The sequence below is a fragment of the Theropithecus gelada genome, chromosome 20 (assembly GCF_003255815.1).
Source record: "Theropithecus gelada isolate Dixy chromosome 20, Tgel_1.0, whole genome shotgun sequence".
In the NCBI taxonomy this organism is placed as follows: Eukaryota; Metazoa; Chordata; class Mammalia; order Primates; family Cercopithecidae; genus Theropithecus; species Theropithecus gelada.
In genome coordinates this window covers 53,881,437-53,905,451 of record NC_037688.1, presented here as the reverse complement: position 1 = coordinate 53,905,451, position 24,015 = coordinate 53,881,437, and the positions used below count along the sequence as shown (strand labels likewise).

General features: G+C 51.9%; 1 protein-coding gene across 1 annotated transcript in view; it reads left to right on the top strand.

Moving 5' to 3' along the window:
• Positions 1-2,574: 2,574 nt before the first annotated feature.
• The window catches only part of ITGAX (integrin subunit alpha X), a 29,315-nt gene continuing 7,874 nt past the window's right edge, over positions 2,575-24,015 (top strand). The window contains exons 1-23 of the mRNA XM_025370333.1: positions 2,575-2,732; positions 3,326-3,431; positions 4,060-4,163; positions 4,464-4,534; positions 4,681-4,792; positions 7,102-7,232; positions 7,322-7,467; positions 7,712-7,865; positions 8,470-8,620; positions 9,223-9,296; positions 9,463-9,592; positions 9,797-9,939; positions 10,120-10,260; positions 10,351-10,560; positions 17,484-17,614; positions 17,745-17,908; positions 18,046-18,200; positions 18,808-18,939; positions 19,031-19,104; positions 19,664-19,805; positions 23,391-23,507; positions 23,592-23,671; positions 23,774-23,857. Coding sequence (XP_025226118.1) covers positions 2,696-2,732; positions 3,326-3,431; positions 4,060-4,163; positions 4,464-4,534; positions 4,681-4,792; positions 7,102-7,232; positions 7,322-7,467; positions 7,712-7,865; positions 8,470-8,620; positions 9,223-9,296; positions 9,463-9,592; positions 9,797-9,939; positions 10,120-10,260; positions 10,351-10,560; positions 17,484-17,614; positions 17,745-17,908; positions 18,046-18,200; positions 18,808-18,939; positions 19,031-19,104; positions 19,664-19,805; positions 23,391-23,507; positions 23,592-23,671; positions 23,774-23,857 — 2,789 coding nt within the window. The 5' untranslated portion in view covers positions 2,575-2,695. The remainder of the gene's footprint in view (positions 2,733-3,325; positions 3,432-4,059; positions 4,164-4,463; positions 4,535-4,680; positions 4,793-7,101; positions 7,233-7,321; positions 7,468-7,711; positions 7,866-8,469; positions 8,621-9,222; positions 9,297-9,462; positions 9,593-9,796; positions 9,940-10,119; positions 10,261-10,350; positions 10,561-17,483; positions 17,615-17,744; positions 17,909-18,045; positions 18,201-18,807; positions 18,940-19,030; positions 19,105-19,663; positions 19,806-23,390; positions 23,508-23,591; positions 23,672-23,773; positions 23,858-24,015) is intronic.

Sequence of the window (24,015 nt, the reverse complement as noted above, 5' to 3'; positions counted from 1 at the left end):
ATCTCACCATGGCTTTCTTCCAATTCAAGTTCACCTTGGCTGAGCCCAGGGCATGGTGGAAGTCGGTGGGCAGCTTGGGAGGAGAGCGGGTCTTTCATGCGTCTGGGGTCCTCCTCTCCTGCCTCCTCCTCCAGAGGTGGACCTCGACCCAGGGAAAGGGGGTGTCAAGAAGGCTGGGATCATGGCCTCCTCAAAGGTGAGGGCTCTCTGGCCCTCATCCTGCCCACAAGCCCAGCCCTGCACAGCCCCAGTTGCCAGTTCCTCTTTTATCCTCTCCGGAACCTGCACTACTTCTTCCTCTTTTTGGGGATTTTCTGTCTCTGCTTCCTTCTTGGCGTTCAACCCTCCATCTTCTCTCTCTGCAGTTTTCTTTGTCTTTCCCTTTCTCCAGGGCCCTCTCCCAGCCATGCTGCTTGGAAGCGTGTCTGAGGCTCTCACTCCAGGTGACAGCGCTGCCGCCTTCCTCGTGCCGGCCCCTCCTCTGCCCATGCCAGCCTGGCCTTCCCGCCGTCCCGGCGTGGCCCACTCCAGGATCTCTGATGGACTCTGCGACCAGAGCCGGGGACCTCCTCCTCTCCTGCCTCAGTGGATGTTTGGCAGACTGCGCCATGGTTCATGTCCCCCGTCCAGCCTGCCCGTCTCTCTCCCAGCCTCCTCCTGCCTCTCTGTGGGGCCGCCTCAGTCTTCAGCATCTCCCGCTCCGAAGCCATCACTGCTGTTTCCGTGGCCTGCATGCTCCTCCCTCATCACACTCTCACGAGGACCTCGCCCAGCACTTCTGCTGATGGGCCCAGAATCCAAGGCTGTTCCTGAGGTCCAGACCCACACACCCAACTACGTCTGACCTCTCTCTCGGAGGCTCCACAGATGCCCTCTTCCCACCAGGACAGCAGTCACAGCACAGCAATGATCACAGCTGCCCGCCCAGGCTCCCACCCACTCTCCCGAGCCCTCCACACGACTCAACTCTCCCAGCAACGACAAGGGGTGTGGACTTTCATGATCACTCCCATTTTGCAGATGAGGAAACTGAGGCACAGAGAGGTTGAAATAGTCCAAGCTCTTAAACACTACACTCTGTTTTCCTCAAAACTGAGGTTGGCCTAACCCCCACACTTCCTCCTCCATCACCTCTGTCCTCCCTGCAGTGACCGATCAGCCTCCAGCCCATCCCCACAGTCACCAACCTACCCACCCCACAGACCCCCAACATCTCTCTCCTGACAAATCAGTCTCCAGCTGCTTCCCAAACAAACCATGCCCATAAAATCCACTTTCTAAAATGAAAATGTGAAGATCTCAGTCCTCATGAATTCCCTTCAGTGCTCCCCTCTACCCTCAGGACAAAAGCAATGTATCTTCACCTGGTGCGGTGGCTCACACCTGTGATCCCGGCACTTTGGGAGGCTGAGGCAGGAGGCTTGATTGAGACCAGGAGTTTGAGACCAGCCTGGCCAACATGGGGAAACTCTGTCTCTACTAAAAATATATATATATATGTACACACACACACACACACACACACACATATATACACACACACATATGTATGTATACACGCACGCGCACGCACGCACACACCCACCCACACACACTCATATATATATTCAGGTGCAGTGGTGCAATCCTATAGTCCTGGCTACTCGGGAGGCTGAGGCAGGAGGATTCCTTGGGCCCAGGAGTTCGAAGCAGCAGTGAACTATGATCACACCACTGCACTCCAGCCTGGGTGGCAGAGCAAGACCCTGTTTCTGAAATTAAAAAAAAAAAAAAAAAAATTGATGTACATTAGGGGGGCTTCCAGGGCCTGGGGACTGCTTCTCCTTCCTTTCCTCCCAGTGACCCTGACCTTGTCTCTTACCACTTCCCACCTGACTGGTTCCCATTGCTGATTTCACACACAGACCCTCCTGTCCCCTGCCTCATCCATGTCTGGCTGACCTATCATCTCCCGACTTCTTTTGCTTTCAGTGCTCAGCTCAAGTGCCACCTCTTCCAGGAAGCCTTCTCAGAAAGCCACACCTTCTCAGCCTGGGTGAGGCACCCTGTGGTCTCTGCGCTTCCCCCTCACAGTGGGGGGAACTTGCTGTTTATAAATTTGCCTCTCCACTGACTCCAGGGCTGGAGCTTTGTGGTTCGTATTTTCTTCCCCACCTAGCAGAGGGCTTGCGTCTCCAGGCTCAAATTAGGCATCTTGAATAAATGATGAATAAATGAGAGAACGAATGAATGAACAAATACTCGCTCTGTGCTCCTCTTAGGGACTTGGATGCCCCACTCCTTGGCCCAGACTTTCCAGGCCAGAGTGAAGGGCTCCCACCAGGGTTTCCTTTAGGGTCCTGAGGGGTTGGCATCTGCCCCACCCCCCTCCAGTCTGGCTGAAATGTCAAGGTCAAGGGGTGCCTTCTGGCAGTCAAGGGGTAGCCTGGGAGGGGCAGAGCAGGGATTTGCATCCACCCAAGCAAAGGGCATCAAGCCAAGTCATCTTATGAGAGACTGCGGTGGGGCTGGGGGTGTGTGGGCGGCCGGCCCGTCCTCGGATCAGCTGCGTTCTCTGCCCGCCCCCTCTGACTCATGCTGACAACTTTCTTCCTGCCCCTGGCCACCTCCCTGCCCACTTGCTTCCTCAGTACCCTGGTCCAGCTCTTCCTGCAGCGGCCCAAGAGCTCAGAGCTCCTCGTCTGACCTTCTAGTCATGACCAGGACCAGGGCAGCGCTCCTCCTGTTCACAGGTGAGCCTGGGCCCCAGTGAAGTAGGGCTGGGGACCCAGGCCCAAGGGGGCCAGGGCCCTGAACTGGGGGCTCAGGCTGGGGCCTTAGGATCTGGGTAGGAAGAGAGACTGAGTCAAGCATGAGGGGGAGACTGGCACATAGGGTTTGAGATTTGGAGTTTGTGGAGGAGAGAATATTGATTTTGGGGGAGTTCCAGAGATGCTGGAAGAGACGCCAGTTGTCTCGACACTCCAGAGATTTTCAAAATAGATAGAACGTGCCAAGCTTGTGCTCTGTGGGCAGAATGCTCTGGTACCCAGGTTTTCCTGGAGTCTCTCTCATAGCACTTGAGGGGCACGTTGGGGAAAGATCCTTTTTAGAGCCTGGGTACTGCTCTGCAGAAACGGACAACTGAAACTCGATAGCGGATGGTGGGCAAGGGGCCTCCCTGGACCCTGGGAAGGAGAGAAGGGGATGAGCTGGGTGTCCAGAAGACCCAGGCACCCTGGGCATCAGGCTCAGAGGGGAGATTGGGGTGCTGGGGCAAGGGGTAGAGGGTGGCCAGGCAGGAGGAAGACCCTTCTCCAAAGCTCTCTTCCCACCTCTTTCCCAGCCTTAGCAACTTCTCTGGGTTTCAACTTGGACACAGAGGAGCTGACAGCCTTCCGTGTGGACAGCGCTGGGTTTGGAGACAGCGTGGTCCAGTATGCCAACTCCTGGTGAGGCCCAGGTGGCGCTGGCCTTCGGCTCCATCCATCCTCTCCCTGCTCAGGGCCGCGTGCCCCTGGCCCTGCCCCGTTATTTGCAAACTCTCCTCTCTGTCTGGTGTAGCGACTGCCCTGGCTAATGAAGATTTGCCCTGAAAGCAGGCACAGCCTCACAGCTAACATTTACAGAGCAGTAAGTGCAGTGCCAGGCTCATCATAGGTGGACGCTGACTGAGTCCACACGACAACCTGTGAGTAGGAATCAGTCGTGCAACAAACACTTATTTTTTTTTTTTTTTTTTTTTTTTCTATACATTAAAAAATATAGAGAGGCAGGGTCTCACTATGTTGCCTGCGTTGGTCTCAAACTCCTGGGCTCAAGCGATCCTCCCACCCCAGCCTCCCAAAGTGCTGGGATTCCAGGTGTGAGCCACCACACCCAGACTCAACAAATACTTACTGTCTCCATACGCCAGAGAATCCAACAGACAGAAATCCCTTCCACGTGGAATTTAAATGATGAAAATCCATCTTGCAGATGAGGAAGCTGAGGTTTAGAGAGGGAACGCAAACTCGCCGGAGCGGCAGCTGTGCCGCAGCGTCCATACTCTCACCTGAAGTGTTCTTTGGCTCCTCGCAGGGTGGTGGTTGGAGCCCCGCAAGAGAGAACAGCTGCCAACCAAACGGGTGGCCTCTACCAGTGCGGCTACAGCACCGGTGCCTGTGAGCCCATTGGCCTGCAGGGTGAGTCGCCGCCCCTCCTGGGACCCAGGGCAGGGCTACCAGGTTCCCCGGCTCCAGGGGCCCGTGGGGCTCACCGGAGTTTCACTTCCAACTTTTGCTGTGTCTGAGACCCTCACCCTCAGACATGCTTCCTGGCCTCTTAAGGCCTCCCTGCTCATCACACCCCTGCAGCTCTGTCAAAACCCGACAGCTCCCTTCACCATCAGACCTTGTCTCCCAGGTGGAGGTGACCCCTGCCCAGCTCTTCCACAGCCTTCTCTGTACCCCCGAAAGTGACCATGCACATATCTGTCCCCGCAGTCCCCCCGGAGGCCGTGAACATGTCCCTGGGCCTGTCCCTGGCGGCTACCACCAGCCCCCGCCAGCTGCTGGTGAGTGGCCCTGGGGCACAGGAGGCCTCTGAGGGAGGGAGGAGCCGGGGCCACAGGGGCTGGGAGTCTCTTGTAGGGTGGAGGTGCCGGAATGCGAGGGTGGGAGGGAGCAGGAGCAGCCCCCCAGCAGCCTGCTGTGTCCCCAGGCCTGCGGCCCCACCGTGCACCACGGGTGTGGGAGGAACATGTACCTGACCGGACTCTGCTTCCTCCTGGCCCCCACCCAGCTCACCCGGAGGCTCCCGGCGTCCGGGCAGGGTGAGTGTCGGGACCACCAAGTCTTTGAGGAGCTCACGCACATCCAATTGGGGGTGTGGTGGGCTAGAGACAGTCTTGCCAGACTGGATCAGAAAGAAGGGATCTGGAAAAAGAGTTACCACGTGTTGCAGTGGTTCCGACGCTGCTGCCCGCACACCCTGCCTGTTCCTGGCATGCCGCCGGACCTTTCCTGTGACCTTAACCTCTCCAAGCATCTGTTTCTTCATCTGTTGGGTGGGGAGAATAACACACCCAGCACTGAAGTAACATAGGATGATTCATGGCCAGGGGCTAGCACAGCAGCTAGCACCAGGCGACGGCCCCATGAAGGCCAGCTGCTGTTATTTTTAGAGAAGAGGATCTATTTTCATCCAGTGGGTCCTGGGATATGACCAATTGGTTTGTGCAGTAGTTTAGGAAAGGTCAGTGAAAGTGCAGTGTGAGCAACGTGTGTGTGTGCGCGCATGTGTGTATACATATGCATGTGTGTACATGTGTGCATGCACACATGTACATGCATGTGTGCGCACGTGTGTGTGTGTGTGCATGTGCACATGCAGGTTGAGACGCAGGGCCTGGCTTCCCTGGTGCTGATGGGGAAGAAAGACAAGGAAGCGGAACAGTGGGCTTTTCAGACCCGGCAGGCTGAGGCCACCCCTTGGTTTCACATTTGCTCTCAAGCCCTTGGTGAGACTGACATCTGGTTGCAAATAGGGTGCACCTTCCAGCACCTCCGTGGGTCCAGACTCCATCCACAGGGGCCTGGGCACTCATCAGAATGCCCAGGACACCTGTCTCTCTGGTGGAGGCCTCTGGGGCAGAGGGGATGCTGAGAGGTCGCATGGAAGGGGGTCTCCTCTCCAGGTGCTGTAAGAGCATCCTCTTCTCAGGACCGACGCTGCCTTCACACACGAGGGGAGTGGGGGCCTGTATTTAAGCTGAGAACAGAACAGGTCCAGTGTGTGGCTGTTGCCTGTGATGATTTGTTTAAAATATTCACAATCAAGGCAGGAGGGTCGTTTGAGGCCTGGAGTTTGAGACCAGCCTGGGCAACATAGTGAGACTTCATCTCTATAAAAAAGAAATATAAAATACAAAGTAGCTGGGCATGGTGTTACATACATATAGTGCCAACTACTGGGGAGGTTGAGGCAGGAGAATCGCTCGAGCTCAGGAGTTGGAGGCTGTAGGGAGCTATGATCGCACCACTGCACTCCAGCCTCGGTGACAGTGAGATTCCGTCTCAATTAAAAAAAAAAAAAATTAACAAAACTACCATTCAGCACTGAGCAGTGAGGACAAACACTGGCCAGGAACTGGTGCCAGTTTGTATCATTGCTGGATGGAGTGACATTGAGGGAGGAAGGAGGAATGGGTCTAGGGAGGGGCACAGATATCCAGGGTGGAGGGGGAAGCCCTCTGCTTCCTACCATCTGAATTGGAGAAATCTTCCTGGAGTGTAGTGGTACAATCACAGCTCACTGTAGCCTCCAACTCCTGGGCTCAAGTGATCCTCCCACCTCAGCCTCCAGAGTAGCTGGAACCACAGAGAAGAGCCACCAGGCCCAGCTGATTTTTAACAATGTTTAGTAGATGTGAGATCTCGCTATGTTGTCCAGGCTGATCTTGAAATCCTGGGCTCAAGCAATTCTCCTGCCTAGGCCTCCCAAAGTGCTTGGATTACAGGTGTAAGCCACTGCACCCGGTCTGACCTTCACTTTTATTTTATCGACAGGGCTGGCTGCGCAGGGGTGAGCAGCTTCATCACAGACTTTTTTTTTTTTTTTTTTTTTTTTTGAGGTGGAACCTCACTCTGTTGCCAGGCTGGAGTGCTGTGGCACGATCTTGGCTCACTGCAGCCTCCACCTCCCGGGTTCAAGCAATTCTGCCTCAGCCACCCATGTAGTTGGGACCACAGGTGCATGCCACCACACCCAGCTAATTTTTGTATTTTTAGTAGAGATGGGGTTTCACCATGTTGGCCAGGATGGTCTCGATCTCCTGACCTCATGATCCGCCCACCTCGGCCTCCCAAAGTACTGGGATTACAGGTGTCAGCCACTGCGCCCGGCCCATCACAGCCTCTTTATGCAACTTTAAGAGAATGAAGGGCCTTGTTCCAGGCAGGGAGTTAGGGAAGTCCTGCCCCCGATGAGGAAAGGACCCAGGGTATGGAGTCTGACTCCCATCGCCAGACTAGGGGCTTAGGGGAGGAAGCGTTTTGGGAGAGTGAGCTCTTGTGGCCAAGAGGCCATAGTCCTGGGCTCTGGGAGTGTCTCTTGGAGGATCGGTGCCACCTCCTTCCCCAGAGTGCCCAAGACAGGAGCTGGACATTGTGTTCCTGATTGATGGCTCGGGCAGCATATCCTCCGACAACTTTGCCACGATGATGAACTTCGTGAGAGCTGTGATAAACCAGTTCCAGAGACCCAGCACCCAGGTGTGCCTTTGGGGCAGGGAGGCTGCTGGGGGCAGGTGCTTGGATCCTGGTGAAATGGCCTCAGCCCCGGCCCTGTGTGCTTCTTCCAGTTTTCCCTGATGCAGTTCTCCAGTAAATTCTCCATACACTTCACTTTCGAGAAATTCAGGCGCACCTCAAACCCCCTCGACCTGTTGGCTTCTGTTCACCAGCTGACAGGGTTCACACACACGGCCACTGCCATCCAAAAAGTCGTGTGAGTCCTGACTTCTTCCAGGCACAGTCCCAAAGCACCCAGGTCTTCCCTTGGGCCTCATCTGTCTCCACGAGAAGGGGACAGGCAGGGACTGAAATCCAGCCCATGATACCCTTGCCAAGCTTGGGCCTCTGGGTGGGACTAGGACCTCCCAAAGGAAAAGGCATCTTCTCATTTTCACAAGGGCACCAGGGGCTAGTGTGGTTTTGTTCACAGGCCTCTAAGATCTCTTCTTTCCTGATAGGCGCGAATTGTTCCAGGCCTCACGTGGGGCCCGTGGGGATGCCACCAAAATTCTCATTGTCATCACTGATGGGAGGAAAGAAGGCGACAGCCTGGATTATAAGGATGTCATCCCCATGGCTGATGCAGCAGGCATCATCCGCTATGCAATTGGGGTAGGGCATGGGATGGCTTCCCCCTTCTCCCAACGGCTTCCTCTCAGGGCAACTTCCCTTTCTATTTATTTTCTTTTCTCTTTGAGACAGGGTCTTGCTCTGTCACTCAGGCAGTGGTGCAATCCTAGCTCACTGCAGCCTCAAATTCCTGGGTTTCAGTGATCCTTCCACCCCAGCCTCCCCAGTAGCTGGGACCACTGGCGTGTGCCATCAAACCTGGCTATTTTTTTATTTTTTTGGTTGAGATGGGGTCTTGCTATGTTGCCCAGGCTGGTCTCAAATTCCTGGCCTCAAGCAATTCTACCACCTTGGCTTCCCAAAGCTCAGGGATTACAGGCATGAACCACTGCCAACAACATGCCTTTCAAGGATAGAAACATCAGCTCTCTCGGCTCTTACTGCCTTCAGGATGAAAACTCTGCCCCAGACTGGAGACCATGATCCTTTCTCCTAAACTCCCTGATGTTGTCCGGGCCTCATGTTTCTCCTGTGTCCACGGGTGTGATCGTGTTGATCTTGTGGGGTTATTGGAGGATGTTGCACCCAGTGCACACAGGAACATTCGATTTATTATTTTTACTGAGTTGATCTTTTTTGGAGACAGGTTGGATCAGCTTTTCAAAACAGAAACTCTTGGAAAGAATTAAATGACATTGCATCGAAGCCCTCCCAGGAACACATATTTAAAGTGGAGGACTTTGATGCTCTGAAAGATATTCAAAACCAGCTGAAGGAGAAGATCTTTGCCATTGAAGGTGAGTCTGAAGGGAGCTCTTAGCTTGGGGACTCCTCAGTCGTAACACCTTTCCACTTAGAACCCAAGGCTCCGCGAAACAGGTAGACAGCAGCCCAGTTCTCCTGCTTTCCCGGGACCCCGATAGCCACATTCGTCAGCTTGTCCCCATTGATGTCCCCCAGCACTGTCAGAGCCACCCCAAAGTGGCCCCAGGGATGGCCCTGCCCCCCACAGAAAATGATCTCACACCACCACCGGCTCCACTGCAGGCCCAGCCCAGGAGACCCTTCACCCACACTGGGACCTACCCAACCCATGTCCCACCAGCCACTCACTCCCCTGGGCAAGGGGCACGCGGACTCCTGGCCCCCTCGGGTCTGCTCGTAGACCCGTGGGGGGCCCTGATGAGGACCAGATCGGTGCTGCCATCGCTGTCCACATCCATGGAGCAGAGGGGGGGCCCTGAAGTTGGAGCTGATCTGGAGGGCAGAGCCTGTTCCCTGTCATAGGCATCAGCCCTCCCTGGGCCTCCAGTCTTAGTTTCTCCTAAAGCTGAAGTGTTCTTGGACCTGGCAAAGCCCGTCTCCCTCCCTGGCACTCGAGTGTCACACCTTCCCCCAGGTACGGAGACCACAAGCAGCAGCTCCTTCGAATTGGAGATGGCACAGGAGGGCTTCAGCGCTGTGTTCACGCCTGTGAGTGGAGCCCCTTAGGCCGATGATGTGCAGTGAGGGGAGGCGGGAGCAGGGAAGGCCAGGGTGGGTGTCAGGTGGGTAAGGGGCGCGGGCGGCAGGTGTGTCTCTTGTACACGCTGTCTTCCTGCTCCGGCCTCTGCCCAGCCCTGGAATCCTTTCCTCCCAGGATGGCCCCATTCTGGGGGCTGTGGGGAGCTTCACCTGGTCTGGAGGTGCCTTCCTGTACCCCCCAAATATGAACCCTACCTTCATCAACATGTCTCAGGAGAATGTGGACATGAGGGACTCTTACCTGGGTGAGAAACAATCAGGGGTTGGGGACAGGTGGGAGATGCGCTGCCTGGGGTGGGTCCAGGGTTCTGGGGAGGGGAGATGGGGGCTGTGCTGCCTGCGGTGGGAGGCCTGAGGAGGGGAGAAGGGGGCTGCGCTGCCTGAGGTGGGGGTCCAGGGTTCTGGGTGGGGGGAATGGGGTCCTTTGTGCTGAGACCTGGGCCCCTCAGGTTACTCCACCGAGCTGGCTCTCTGGAAAGGGGTGCAGAACCTGGTCCTGGGGGCCCCCCGCTACCAGCACACCGGGAAGGCTGCCATCTTCACCCAGGTGTCCGGGCAATGGAGGCTGAAGGCTGAAGTCACGGGGACGCAGGTTGGGCGTGACAGGAGCCAGAGGGGAAGATGAGGGTGGGGGCAGTGGCCGGGGCCGGGGAGAGGATAGAGGGGCTTTGGGGGGCTTGGGGGAGGTCCTGGTACCTGAGGAGAGGTGGGACCTGCCCACAGGGCTGCCTCTGGCGGGGACAGGCAGCATGACCCAGGCTCTGCCCTCCAGATTGGTTCCTACTTCGGGGCCTCCCTCTGCTCCGTGGATGTGGATGGCGATGGCAGCACTGACCTGATCCTCATTGGGGCCCCCCATTACTACGAGCAGACCCGAGGGGGCCAGGTGTCCGTGTGTCCCTTGCCCAGGGGGGTGAGTGGCTGATGGGACCTGGGCTGGGTGGGGTCCGGTGTGGGTGGAGGGGTTGCCCGGGTTGGGCCTGGCACTGCTTTCATTCTGCAGTGGAGAAGGTGGTGGTGTGATGCTGTTCTCCACGGGGAGCAGGGCCACCCCTGGGGTCGCTTTGGGGCGGCTCTGACAGTGCTGGGGGATGTGAATGGGGACAAGCTGACGGACGTGGTCATCGGGGCCCCAGGAGAGGAAGAGAACCAGGGTGCTGTCTACCTGTTTCACGGAGCCTTGGGACCTAGCATCGGCCCCTCCCACAGCCAGGTGAGGCCGTGTCCCGCTTCTGTCATTACAGCAGCCTCCTCCTTGCCTCTCCCACTCTGTCATACAGGAAAACTGTCCCTTTTTACCTTTTCCTACCTCCCTTGCCCAGCTCTGAGCACCTTGTAGCAGTGGTACAGTCTCAGCTCACTGCAACCTCCGCCTCCCAGGTTCAAGTGATTCTCTGCCTCAGCCTCCGGAGTAGCTGGAATTATAGGCATGCACCACCATGTCCGGTGAATTTTTTGTATTTTAGTAGAGATAGGCTTTTGTCATGTTGGCTAGGCTGGTCTTGAACTCCTGACCTCAGGTGATCCACCTGTCTCAGCCTCCCAAAGTGCTGGGATTATAGGCGTGAGCCACCACGCCCAGCCCCTTGCCAGTTTTACAAGGTACACAGGTCAGGCACAGAAAACCCATTTTACAGATGGAATGTGGGACACTGGGAAGACAAGAGCCTTGGTTTGCCAGAGGTTCAGAGTGGGTCCGGGATGGTGAAGGGTGCTCCGGCCTCTTGACCTCTAACCCGGCGTGCAGTCTCCGGGCTCCTTGCTGCTCACCACTTAGGTCCAGTCATTTCAACCTACCCTTCCACTCGCTCCTCGCCTCCCTGGATGCTACATGATTTTATTCCCTTCCTGCCATCAAGGTCCCACCATATACCCATCCCTGCAGCCGCTCTCCACCCAAGGGAGCAGGGTTCCCTGAGAACAAGGGCTGCTTTCCTTGGCAAAAGTCAAGAAAGCCCTGTTAAAAAATAGGCAAAGGGGCCGCTCCAGGTGGCTCACATCTGTAATTCCAACACTTTGGGAGGCTGAGGCAGGAGGATCACTTGAGGCCAGGAGTTTCAGGCCAGCCTGGGCAACATAGGGAGATCTCATCTCCAGAAAAAATTTTAAAAATTAGGCAGGCATCGTGGTGCTGTAGTAACTGTAGTCCCAATTACTCGGGAGGCTGAGGTGGGATGATCACCTGAGCCCAGGAGGTTGAGGCTGCAGTGAGCTATGATTGTGTCACTTCACTTCAGCCCAGGTGAAAGAGCAAAACCCTGTGTCAAAAACAAAACAAAACAAAACAAAACAAAAAAAGATTTGAATAGGAATAGATATTTCTCCAAAGAAGAGGTACAAGGGGCCAATGAGTGCACAAAATGATTCTCAACGTCATTGGTCATCAGAAATCAAAACTATAATGAAATGCCACTTCTCACCTACTAGAATGACTAGAAACAAAGACAGATAATGACAGGTGTTGGTGAGGATTGGGAGAACCGGGCATCCTCCGGCACTGCTAGGGATGATGTAAATCCACGCAGCTGCTTTGGAAATCAGTCTGGCAGATCCTCAAAACATTAAACATAGGCTGGGCACAGTGGCTCACACCTGTAATCCCAGCACTTTGGGAGGCCGAGGCAGGTGGATCGCCTGAGGCCAGGAGTTCAAGACCAGCCTGGCCAACACAGTGAAACCCCATCTCTATTAAAAATACAAAAAAAAAAAAAAAATTACCTGGGCATGGTGGTGGGTGCCTGTAATCCCAGCTACTCGGGAGGCTGAGGCAGGAGACTTGATTGAAGCTGGGAGGTGGAGGTTGTGGTGAGCCGAGATTGCGGCACTGCACTCCAGCCTAGGCAACAAGAACAAAACTCCGTCTCAAACAAACAAACAAAAAGTTAAACACAGAATTGCCATGTGATCTGGCAATTCCACCTATAAAACATGCTAAGTGAGGGAAGCCAGACACAGAAGGCCACATGTATTCAGGCCAAATGTCCAGAACAGGCAAATCTGTAGAAACAGAAAGTAGATGAGCAGTTTCACAGGGCTGGGTGTGGGGGGAAGTCAGGGGCATGAGGGTGACTGCGAATGGGTATGGAGTCTCTTTTTGGGGTAGTGGAAATGTTCTAAAATTGATTGTGGTAGTGGTTTCACAACTCTGTAAACATACCAAAAACCACTAAGTCATGTACTTTAAAGGGGTGAGTTTTGTGCTATGTGGTCTATAGCTCAAAAAAGTTACCAAAAAGAAAAAAGTGGCAGGGAAGGTCCCTGCAGTTCTGTCACACACCAGCTGTGTGATCTTTGACAGGAGATCACACACTGTCTCTGTGCTCAGTTTTCTCGTTGGTAAAATGGTGATACTAATAGAACTAACCTTACTGAGCTGCTGCTGTGAGGATTAAATGAGTTAGTATGCATGAAGTGCTTATCACAGTGCCTGGCACACAGTAGGTGTCATGTTGTTATAATCTGTTTTAATTATCATTAAGATAGTTTAACAACTGGCCAGGCGCAGTGGCTCCCGCCTGTAATCCCAGCACTTTGGGAGGTCGAGGCAGGCAGATCACTTAAGGTCAGGAGTTCCAGACCAGCCTGGCCAATGTGAGGAAACCCCGTCCCTACCAAAAATACAAAAATTAGCTGTGTGTGGTGGCGCATGCCTGTAATCCCAGCTACTCGGGAGGCTGAGGCAAGAAAATGGCTCGAACCCAGGAGTTGGAGGTTGCAGTAAGCTGAGATTACACCACTGCACTTCAGCCTGGGTGCCAGAGCGAGACTCCATCTCAAAATAAATAAACAAAAAACACATAGTTTAACAACTGAAGGGGAATCTAAAGAAGAGGGTGAAAGGCGGTTGAGAATCACAAGGGCCCACATGTTGTCATGAAACCACGAACAGTTCGTACCAACTCCCATGACCCATCACACACAGGCATACCTTGTTTTATGCGCTTTGCAGATACTGCATTCTTTACACGTTGAAGGTGTGCAGCGACCCTGCACTGAGCAAGTCTATCAGTGCTGTTTTCCAAGCTGCACGCACTCACTTTGTGTCTCTGTGTTATGTTTGGTAATTCTCACGATGTTTCAAACTTTTTGAAATTATCATGTCGGTGATGGTGAGCTGTGATCAGTGATCTTCGATGTTACTATTGTCCTTGTTTTGGGGCACCATGAACCATGTCCATATACGAAGGCAAACTTCATAAATGTGTGTGTTCTGACTGCTCCACCACCGATAGCTCCCCTGTCTCTCTCTCCCTCTCTCTGGCCTCCCTATTCCCATTCCCTGCAATGCAACAATATTGAAATTAAGCCAAATAATAACTCGACAATGGTCTTTAAGTGTTCAAGTGAAAGGAAGAGTCACATGTCTCTCACTATTTATTTACTGAGGCAGGGTCTCGCTCTGTCACCCAGGCTGGAGTACACTGGTGTGATCTCGGCTCACTGAAACTTCCCCCTCTGGGGTTCAAGTGATTCTCCTGCCTCAGCCTCTTGAGTAGCTGGCATTACAGGTGCGTGCCACCCTGCCTGGCTAATTTTTGTATTTTTAGTAGAGATGGGGTTTCGCCATGTTGGCCTGGCTAGTCTCAAACTCCTGACTTTAAGTGATCTGCCTGCCTTGCCCTCCCAAAGCACTGGGATTACAGACGTGAGCCACCATGTCTGGCCACATATTTCACACGTTAGATCAAAACCTAGAAATGATTAAGCTTGGTGAAGAAGCCATGTCAAAAGCCAGGACGGACCGAAGGCCTTTTGCACCAAACAGCCAAATTCTGAATGCAAAACAAAAGTTATTGAAGGAAATTAAGAGTGCTACTCCAGTGAACATAGGAATGATAAGAAAGTGAAACAGCCTAACTGCTATTACGAAGGAAGTTTTGAGTGCTCTGGATAGAAGATCAAACCAGCCACAACATTCCCTTAAGCCAAAGCCAAATCCAGAGCAAGGTCCGAATGCTCTTCGGTTCTATGAAGGCTGAGAGAGGTGAGGAAGCTACAGAAGAAAAGCTGGAAGTCAGCAGAGGTGGAAGTCAGCAGGGTTCATGAGGTTTAAGGAAAGAAGCAATCTCCACCACATAAAAGTACGAGGTGAAGCAGCAAGTACAGATGGAGAAGGCGCAACAAGTTCTCCAGAAGATCTCTGATGAAGGTGGCTACACTCAACAACAGGTTTTCAATGTAGATGAGACGGCCTTCGATGGAAGAAGATGCCATCTAGAACTTTCAGAGAAGTCAATGCCTGGCTTCAAAGCTTCAAAGGACAGGCTGACTCTCTTGTTAGAGGCTAATGCCGCTGGTAGGACTTCAAGTTGTAGTCAGTGCTCATTTACCATTTGGAAAATTCCAGGGCCCCAAAGAATGATGCTAAATCCACCCTTCTGTGCTCTAGAAATGGAGCAAAGCCAGGGAGACAGCACATCTGTTTACAGCATGGTTGAGTAAGTGTTTTAAACCCATTCTGGAGACCTGCTGCTCAGAAAAACAGATTTCTTTCCAAAGTTTGCTACTTATTGACAATACACCTGGTCACCCAAGAGCTCTGATGATGTTCACGGAGATTAGTGTTGCTTCCATGCCTGCAAACCCAACATCCATTCTGCAGTCCGTGGACCAAGGAGTAATTTCGACTTTCAAGTCTCATTATTTCAGAAATACATTTCATAAGGCTATAGCTGCCATACATAGTGATTCTTCTGACGGATCTGGGCAAAGTCAATTGAAAACCTTCTGGAAAAAATTCACCACTTTAGATGCCATTAAGAACATTCATGATTCACAAGAGGGGGTCAAAATATCAACATTAACAAGAGTTTGGGAGAAGCTGATTCCGATTCTCATGGATGACTTTGAGTGGTTCTAGACTTCAGGGGAGGAAGTGACTGCAGATGTGGTGGAAATAGAGAACCAGAATTAGAAGGTGGAACCTAAATTGCTGCAGTTTCATGATGAAACTTGCACAGATGAGGACCTGCTTCTTACGGATGAGGAAATAAAGTGTTGTTTTTTTTTTTTTTCACATGGAATCTATTCCTGGTGAAGATGCTATGAAAATTGTTGAAATGACAACACAAGATTAAGAATATTACATAAACAGGCCGGGTACAGTGGCTCACCTCTGTAATCCGAGCACTTTGGGAGGCAGAGGTGGGCAGATCACCTGAGGTCGGGTATTTGAGACCAGCCTGGCCAACATAGGGAAACCTCATCTCTACTAAAAAAAAATTAGCCGGGTGTGGTGGCGGTTGTCTGTAATCCCAGCTACTCAGGAGGCTGAGGCAGGAGAATCACTTGAACCTGGGAGGCGAAGGTTGCAGTGAGCCGAGATCACGCCACTGCACTCCAGCAACAGAGTGAAAGTGTGTCTCAAAAAAAAAAAAAAAAAAAAAAAAAAATATTATATAAACGTAGTCGATAAATGAGCACAGAATTTGAGAGGATTGACTCCAACTTTCAAAGAAGCTCTACTGTGGGTAAAATGTTATCAACCAGCAACCCATGCTCCAGAGAAATTTCATGAAAGGAAGAGTCCATCCGGGCAGCAAACTTCCTCACTCTCTTATTTTAGGAAATTGCCATAACCTCCCCAACCTCCAGGAGTTGCCACTGTGATCAGTCAACCGTGTCACCGTGTCACCATCAGCAAGACCCTCCATAGGCAAAAAGATTATGCCTTGCTAAAGGCTTAAATGATCGTTAGCATTTTTTACCAATCTAATTTTTTTATTTTTATTTTTGAACTTTTATTTTAGATTTAGACGGGGTACACCTACCCTTTCTAGACTCCCTCAGTAACTGGTAAATTTCTCTTTTTATTTTGTTATTATTCTTTTTTCTTTTCTTTTTCAAGTTTTTATTTTTTAGAGACAGAGTCTCATCGTGTCCCTCAGGCTGGAGTGCAGTGGCGCAATCATAGCTGACTGCAGCCTCGAACTCCTGGGCTCAAGAGATCCTCCTGCCAAAGCCTCCTGAGTAGCTGGGACCACAGGCACAAGCCAGTGTGCCGGGCTCATTATTATTACTTTTTTTTTTTTCGAGACAGAGTCTTGCTCTGTCACCAAGGCTGGAGTGCAGTGGCGCCATCTCCACTCACTGCAACCTCCTTCTCCCGGGTTCAAGTGATTCTCCTGCCTCAGCCTCCTGAGCAGCTTGGATTGCAGGTGTGTGCCATCATGTCCGGCTAATTTTTGTATATTTAGTAGAAACGGGGTATCATCATGCTGGCCAGGCTGGTCTGGAACTCCTGACCTCAGGTGATCCACCCGCCTCGGCCTCCCAGTGTTGGGATTACAGGCGTGAGCCACCGCGTCCACCCATTATTATTACTTTTAATGCCTGCCAGTTCCATTGGTGCACAGAGATTTAAAAGGCAGATTCTTCCAGGAAGCGGGTATAACATGAGCACTGGGAATGAAGGTGATAGGTTCTACAGGGGAGGCAGTGCCCGGGAGGGTGGATCTGCGTGTGGGTGCGACCACTCCCTACTCCACCCCAGCTTTTTCTGTCCTTTGAAGAGACAGAGTGACAGCAAGAAACAAAAAGGGGACTTGGGCCTGGGGTCAGAGCGTCTGGTGTTAGGTCTGGAGTCGGCCTCTTAAAGGCTACATGGAGTTGGCACGGTCCCCAACCTCTCTCCTGCATCTTTGCAACCAGGGAGGTGAGGCTGGATGAGCTCCAAGGTCCCTTTCAGCCTTAATACTCATTGTGATACATTATTGACTGCTGGCCGTATTCTGGGTGCTGTTCTAAGAACAGAATTCCTCTCCTGCGCACGGCTAAACTCTAAGCTAAGAGTATCATTATGTGAAAGCTGAGGAAACAGAGGCACATAAAGATTGAGTCCTTGCCCACGGCCTCATGGCTCATACGTGGAAGAGTCAGAATTGGAACTAGAGACTGATTGAATGAATGACACTTGGGTCACCAGGACACCCTTCCGATCTCCACTCCTACATCTGTTTCTTAGCAATCATCTCCCAACTCCTACCTCCTCTTTTCAGGTTCTTCTTGGTGACATCTGTTCACAACTCACCCCTTCTCTCCCTTTCCCACAGTCCTACCTCCATATTCCCCTTGTTACTTATTTCCAACTTCTTCCCCCACCTTCCAGCTTGATTCACCCTTTTCTCTTCCGGCCAGCGGATCGCGGGCTCCCAGCTCTCCCCCAGGCTGCAGTATTTTGGGCAGGCACTGAGCGGGGGTCAAGACCTCACCCAGGATGGACTGGTGGACCTAGCTGTGGGGGCCCGAGGCCAGGCGCTCCTGCTCAGGTGAGAGCAGCCTTTCTCGGACGCTCCCCAGGTGGTCCTAGGTCCAGATGGGGGTGCCCACCCCCACCCCACCCCACATGGTGCTCCCAGGAGCCAAGGGCCTGTCCTCAGCTCGGTGCTCTGCCCGCAGGACAAGACCTGTGCTCGGGGTGCGGGTGAGCATGCAGTTCAAACCTGCGGAGATCCCCAGGTCTGCATTTGAGTGTCAGGAGCAGATGGTCTCTGACCAGATCCTGGGACAGTCCAACATCTGCCTTTACATTGACAAACGTTCCAAGAACCTGCTTGGCAGCCGTGAGTCCCCTCCCCTCCAACCCAGGACACCCTGACCTCTGGGGTCCCCCAGCCCCAGACGCCTTTCTCCCACCCTGCCCGTTGTCCACCCAAGGAGTTCCTGTCTCTCTCAACGCCGTTTCTGTGACCGCCTACAGGTGACCTCCAAAGCTCTCTGACCGTGGACCTGGCTCTCGACCCTGGCCGCCTGAGTCCCCGTGCCACCTTCCAGGAAACAAAGAACCGGAGTCTGAGCCGAGTCCAAGTCCTCGGGCTGGAGACATACTGTGAAACCTTCACCCTGCTGCTCCCGGTGCGTCTGGGCACGAACATGGGTGGCGGCCGCGCTGGGGCTGGCAGAAGGCAGGGCAGGGAGAGAACAGGCTGCGTTCCAGCCTCCCTGTGGCTCAGCCCAGCGCAGGACCAGGCACGAAGGAGGTGCTTACTTACTGCATAGCCAGTGAGTGAGTGAGCGAGCGAACAAGTGATGAGATCGGCTGCAACTGCCAGGGGCCACACGGTTGGATTTCAGGAAAGAGAATCGGGCAGCCTGAGAGAGCTCTGCGGCTTCCGGCTGGGCTTTTTTTCCGGCACTCACTGGACACGCATTTATCGAGCTGCTCCTGGGAGATAGGCCCTGCCCTGGGGGCCAGGGGCATAGCGGTGGCCAAAACAGTCACTGCTGATCAGGAGGTCTGTGGGGAGGAGAAAAAAAAAACAAAGACAAAGCAAGGGAGAGAACAGAGAGGGTGTCAGGGAGGCCTCCTGAAGGCGGTGATGCTGAGCAGGCCCTGAAGGAAGTGGAAGCCGCGTGGGAGCTGGGCAGGGGCAGGGGCAGGATGAGAACTGCGGGTGGGGCCGAGCGCAGCTCTGCACAGCGCTCCCCTCACCCTCCGCTCTTCCCCACGCCCATCCCCCAGACCTGCGTGGAGGACTCTGTGACCCCCATCACCTTGCGTCTGAACTTCACGCTGGTGGGTGAGCCCCTCCCTGCCTTCAAAAACCTGCGGCCTATGCTGGCCGCCGATGCTCAGAGATACTTCATGGCCTCCGTGAGTCCTGGCGCTGGGGTCTCCCAGAGAGGGCGCACAGCGTGGGGCCTGGATCTCGGAGAAAACCGCCCCCCGTTGCCTTCCCACGCAGCTCCCCTTTGAGAAGAACTGTGGAGCCGACCATATCTGCCAGGACAATCTCGGCATCTCCTTCAGCTTCCCAGGGTGAGCGCCCCCACCTTAGACCTGCCCTACTGCCCCAGCCTCCTTCCTAGAATCTGGGACTCCTGTCTCTGGCTATCCCTAACATTGTCTCATCCTATACTCAAAACCCAGGTGTCCTGGCTGGGCACAGTGGTTCACGCCTATAATGCCAGCACTTTGGGAGGCCAAGGCGGGAAGATCTTTTGAGGCCAGGAGTTAGGGATCAGCCTGGGCAACAGAGTGAGATCCCATTTCTACAAAAACAAAACAAAACAACAGCAACAACAAAAGATCAGCTGAGTAGAGCATGTCTATAGTCCCAGTTACTTAGGAGGCTGAAGCTTAAGGATTGTTTGAGCTCTGGAGTTGGAGGTTACAGTGAGCCATGATCACACCACTGCACTCTAGCCTGGGTGAAAGATCAGGACTGTGTCTCTTAAAAAAAAAAAGAGAAGAAGAAGAACCCAGGTGTCCTGTCCCCTGTCTATCTCCCACATCCCCACCCACCCCATTTTATCCCCAGACCATTTCTAGCCTCAGTCACAGAATTATCTTCTCCTTCCCCACCCCTGATACCCAGCCTGAAGACGCTGCTGGTGGGGAGTAACCTGGAGCTGAACGCAGAAGTGATGGTGTGGAATGACGGGGAAGACTCCTACGGAACCACCATCACCTTCTCCCACCCGGCAGGACTGTCCTACCGCCACGTGGCAAAGGGCCAGGTGCTCCCTCTGGGGAAGGAGGAGGAGGTTGGGCTGGGCACTAGTGTAGATTCCTGTGCGGTTCAGAGCCTGGGCTGGGCTTGGAGGTGGTAGTGCCATCTGGGGCACGCCTCCACTCGTGCGGTGTTCAACTTTGGGCATCGCAGTTTAAGGACACTGACTATCAGGAATGATTTCCTGAGAGGCCACTAATGTGGAGACAGAGGGGACCCTGCCCAAATGTCTTTCTATTCCTTGTTATATCAATACTCCTCTTTTGAAGGAAAACATATCTCAGCCTTCAAATATTTTAAAACACTGTTCTGTAGAAGCAAGGGGTTGAATTTATTGGTCGCTGTACATTAAGGCTTGGCAACCTTTTTCTATAAAGGGTTAGATAGTAAATATTTCAACTTTGTGGTCCACGTGGTCTGTGTCACAGCTGCTAACCTCTGCTGTTGTGGAATGAAAGCAGCCATTGACATGAATGAGTTTATGAATGAAAATACCTGCGATGCAGTAAAACTTTATGTATAAAAATAAGTAGTGGCTGTTGTTTGCCAATCTCTGTTTTAGAATGGAGAACTAGGACCACAGGGAGTCAAAGAGAACCAGATTTTTTAAACAAAAATATTATGGCCAGGAGTGGTGGCTCATGCCTGTAATCCCAGGACTTTGGGAGGCTGAGGCAGGCAGATCACCTGAGGTCAGGAGTTTGACCAGCCTGGCCAACATGGTGAAACTCCATCTCCACGAAAAATACAAAACTTAGCAGGGCATGGTGGTGGGCGCCTGTAATCCCGGCTACTGGGGAGGCCGAGGCGGGAGAATTGCTTGAACCCGGGAGGTGGAGGTTGCAGTGAGCCAAGATTCTGCCACTGCACTCCAGCCTGGGCGACAAAGCAAGACTCTGTCTCAAAAAAAAAAAAAAAAAGAAAAATGTTATTATGAATAATTTAAAACATTTACAAAAGTAGAAAGTAGTTCAACAAACCTCCCCAAAACTTGTCACCTAGATTCAACAATTAGCAACATTTTGCCACATTTGTTTCATCAATTGTTCCCCTTTGCTAAGGTATTTTCTTTCTTTCCTTCCTTCCTTCCTTCCTTCCTTCCTTCCTTCCTTCCTTCCTTCCTTCCTTCCTTCCTTCCTTCCTTCCTTCCTTCTTTCTTTTTGAGACAGGGTCTTGCTCTGTCACACAGGCTGGAGTGCAGTGGCACAATTTCAGCTCACTGTAGCCTCGACGTCCTGGACTCAAGCAATCCTCCCATCTCAGCCTCCTGAGTAGCTACAACCACATGCACACACACCATACCTGGCTAATTTTTAAATTTTTTGTAGAGTTGGGATCTTACCATGCTGTCCAAGCTGGTGTGTTTAACTCCTGGGTTCAAGCAATCCTCCCATCTCAGCCTCCCAAAGTGTTGGAGTTACAGACATGAGCCACTGTGCCTGACAGGCTAAAGTATTTTAAAACAAATCTCAGACATGGGGGTCATTGTACTCCTCCTTATTCACTCTGCTATGGTTTGAATGCATCACCCAAAGTTCACGTGTTAGACACTTAATTCCCAATGCAACAGTGTTGAAAGGTGAAACCTTTAAAAGGTGATTAGGTTATGAGGGCTTTGCCCTCATGAATGGATGAGTACTATTATCTCCAGAGTAGATTAGTCATTTCAGGAGTGGGTTTCTTTCTTTCTTGTTTTCTTTCTTTCTTTCTTTCTTTCTTTCTTTCTTTCTTTCTTTCTTTCTTTCTTTCTTTCTTTCTTTCTTTCTCTTTCTTTCTTTCTTTTTCTTTCTTTCTTCTTTCTTTTTTTGATGGGGTCTTGCTCTGTTGTCCAGGCTGGGGTGCAATGGCACGATCTTGGCTCACTGCAGCCTCTGCCTCCCGAGTTCAAGCAATTCTTGTGTCTCAGCCTCCCGAGTAGCTGGGATTACAGGTGCCCACCCCCACACCCAGCTAAGTTTTGCATTTTTACTAGGGATGGGGTTTCACCATGTTGGGCAGTCTGGTCTTGAACTCCTGACCTCAAGTGATCCACCTGCCTTGGCCTCCCAAAGTACTAGGATTACAGGCGTGAGCCATGGAGCCTGGCTCAGGAGTGGGTTTCTAATTAAAGGATAAGTTTGGCCCCCTTTCCCTCTCACTCTCACATGTACTCTCTTGCTCTTCTGCCTTCTGCTGTGAGACGATGCAACACAAAGACCCTCACCAGATACTGGTGCCATGTTCTTGGACTTCCCAGCCTCCAGAACCACAAAGCTTCTATTGATACACTAACTAGTTTGTGGTAATCTGTTACAGCAGCAGGGAACAGACAAAGACACACTCTATAGTTCTGAACAATGAGGGCATCTTATATGACCTCAACACCATTATCACACCCAGTGAAATAAGTGATTCCTTGGTATTAAGATCATAGTCAAAATTCTATAATTGTCTCAAAAATATCTTTTTACTTCTGGTCTATTTGAACCAAAATTCAACCTAGGTCCACATATGATGTTTGGTTGTTATTTCTGCTGTCTCTCTTAGTCTAATATTCCTAATGGAAGTGCATTTTGATTAATGTATAAAAGAACGCACCAGGAAGGGCCATCTCTTGCAGGTGAGGGGTGATCCCTGTCAATGAAAGTGCTCCTAGACATATCAACCAAATGTAATGTGTGGACCTTTGTTGAATATTGCTTTTAACAAATGAGCTGTAAAATAACATTTTTGGAGACAATCTAAGAAAATAGAACATAACCAATATTGGTATATTAAGGAGTAATTGTTAATTTTGTTGGCATTTTGTGATTTGTTGGATCTTGTGGTTATGTTTAAAATACCCTTATCTGTTGGTGGTATACACTGAAGTATTTCCAGATGAAACAATATGATGTTCGGAATGTGCTTTAAAGTGTTCAGAAAGAGAACATACTAGAAACAAGAGTAGAAAAATGTTGGTTACTTAAAATCAGTGATGCCTGTATGGGAATTGATTTTCCAGTCTCTCTATTTTTGAATGTGTTTCAAAATTTCCATAATAAGAGGCCTTTAAAATAACAATAAAAAGGTGAACATTTTAATACAGTTGAGATTTCTACTTTGGAAGAAAGTTTGACCAGATAGCTATGGGGGAGCTTTTAAAAACATAACCTTGGCTGGACATGGTGGCTCATACCTGTAATCCTAGTGTTTTGGGGGCCAAGGTGGGAGAATGGCTTGAGGCCAGGAGTTCAAGACCAGCCTGGGCAACATAGTGAGATCCCATCTATAAAAAAAATGTTAAAAAAATTACCCAGGCATGGTGGTGTGTGCCTGTACTCAGCTACTCAGGAGGCTGAGGCGAGAGGATGGCTTGAGTTCAGGAGTTTGAGGCTGCAGTGAGCTGTGATTGCATCACTGCTCTCTAGCCTAGGTGACACAGTGAGACCTGGTCTCAAAAAACAAACAAACAAACAAAAACATAAGCTTAAGGCGGGCTCCAGGAAGCTTCATCACTACTTCATGGCGTGTCTTTGGAATGTTGTTATATTAGGTTGGTGCAAAAGTAATTGTGGTTTTTGCCATTGCTTTCAGTTTCAACTAATATTCGCCTACTTTTTCTCATGCCTAGAAACAGGGGCAGCTGCGTTCCCTGCGCCTGACATGTGACAGTGCCCCAGCTGGGAGCCAGGGCACCTGGACTACCAGCTGCAGAATCAACCACCTCATCTTCCGTGGTGGCGCCCAGGTCAGCCTGGCTTCTGTCCCCTTGCCGCTCCCCTGCCCCACCCTGTCTTTACTGCTCTGTGACCTCTCAGTTCCTTTTCCTCAGATCACCTTCTTGGCTACCTTTGACGTCTCCCCCAAGGCTGTCCTGGGAGACCGGCTGCTTCTGACAGCCAATGTGAGCAGGTGAGCCTGGCCAGGCCAGGGGCAGTGCCCCTCATCTCCAGCCTCACACCCCATTCTCCTCCTCTGGGGCCTTTGGCAACTGGGTCTCTCCTCTTTCTCCAGTGAGAATAACACCCCCAGGACGAACAAGACCACCTTCCAGCTGGCGCTCCCGCTGAAGTATGCCGTCTACACTGTGGCTAGCAGGTCAGCAGGTACCCCACTGCAGGAAAAAGGGTTCTTCTCTCTGACCCGGATGGGGGTGATTCTTGCCCCCTGCAGCAGCTGAACATGAGATGTGGTAGGTTTTGTGTGGTGGATAATACTGCCAGCAGCACTTACCAGTCAACACATTTGTTTTGTTT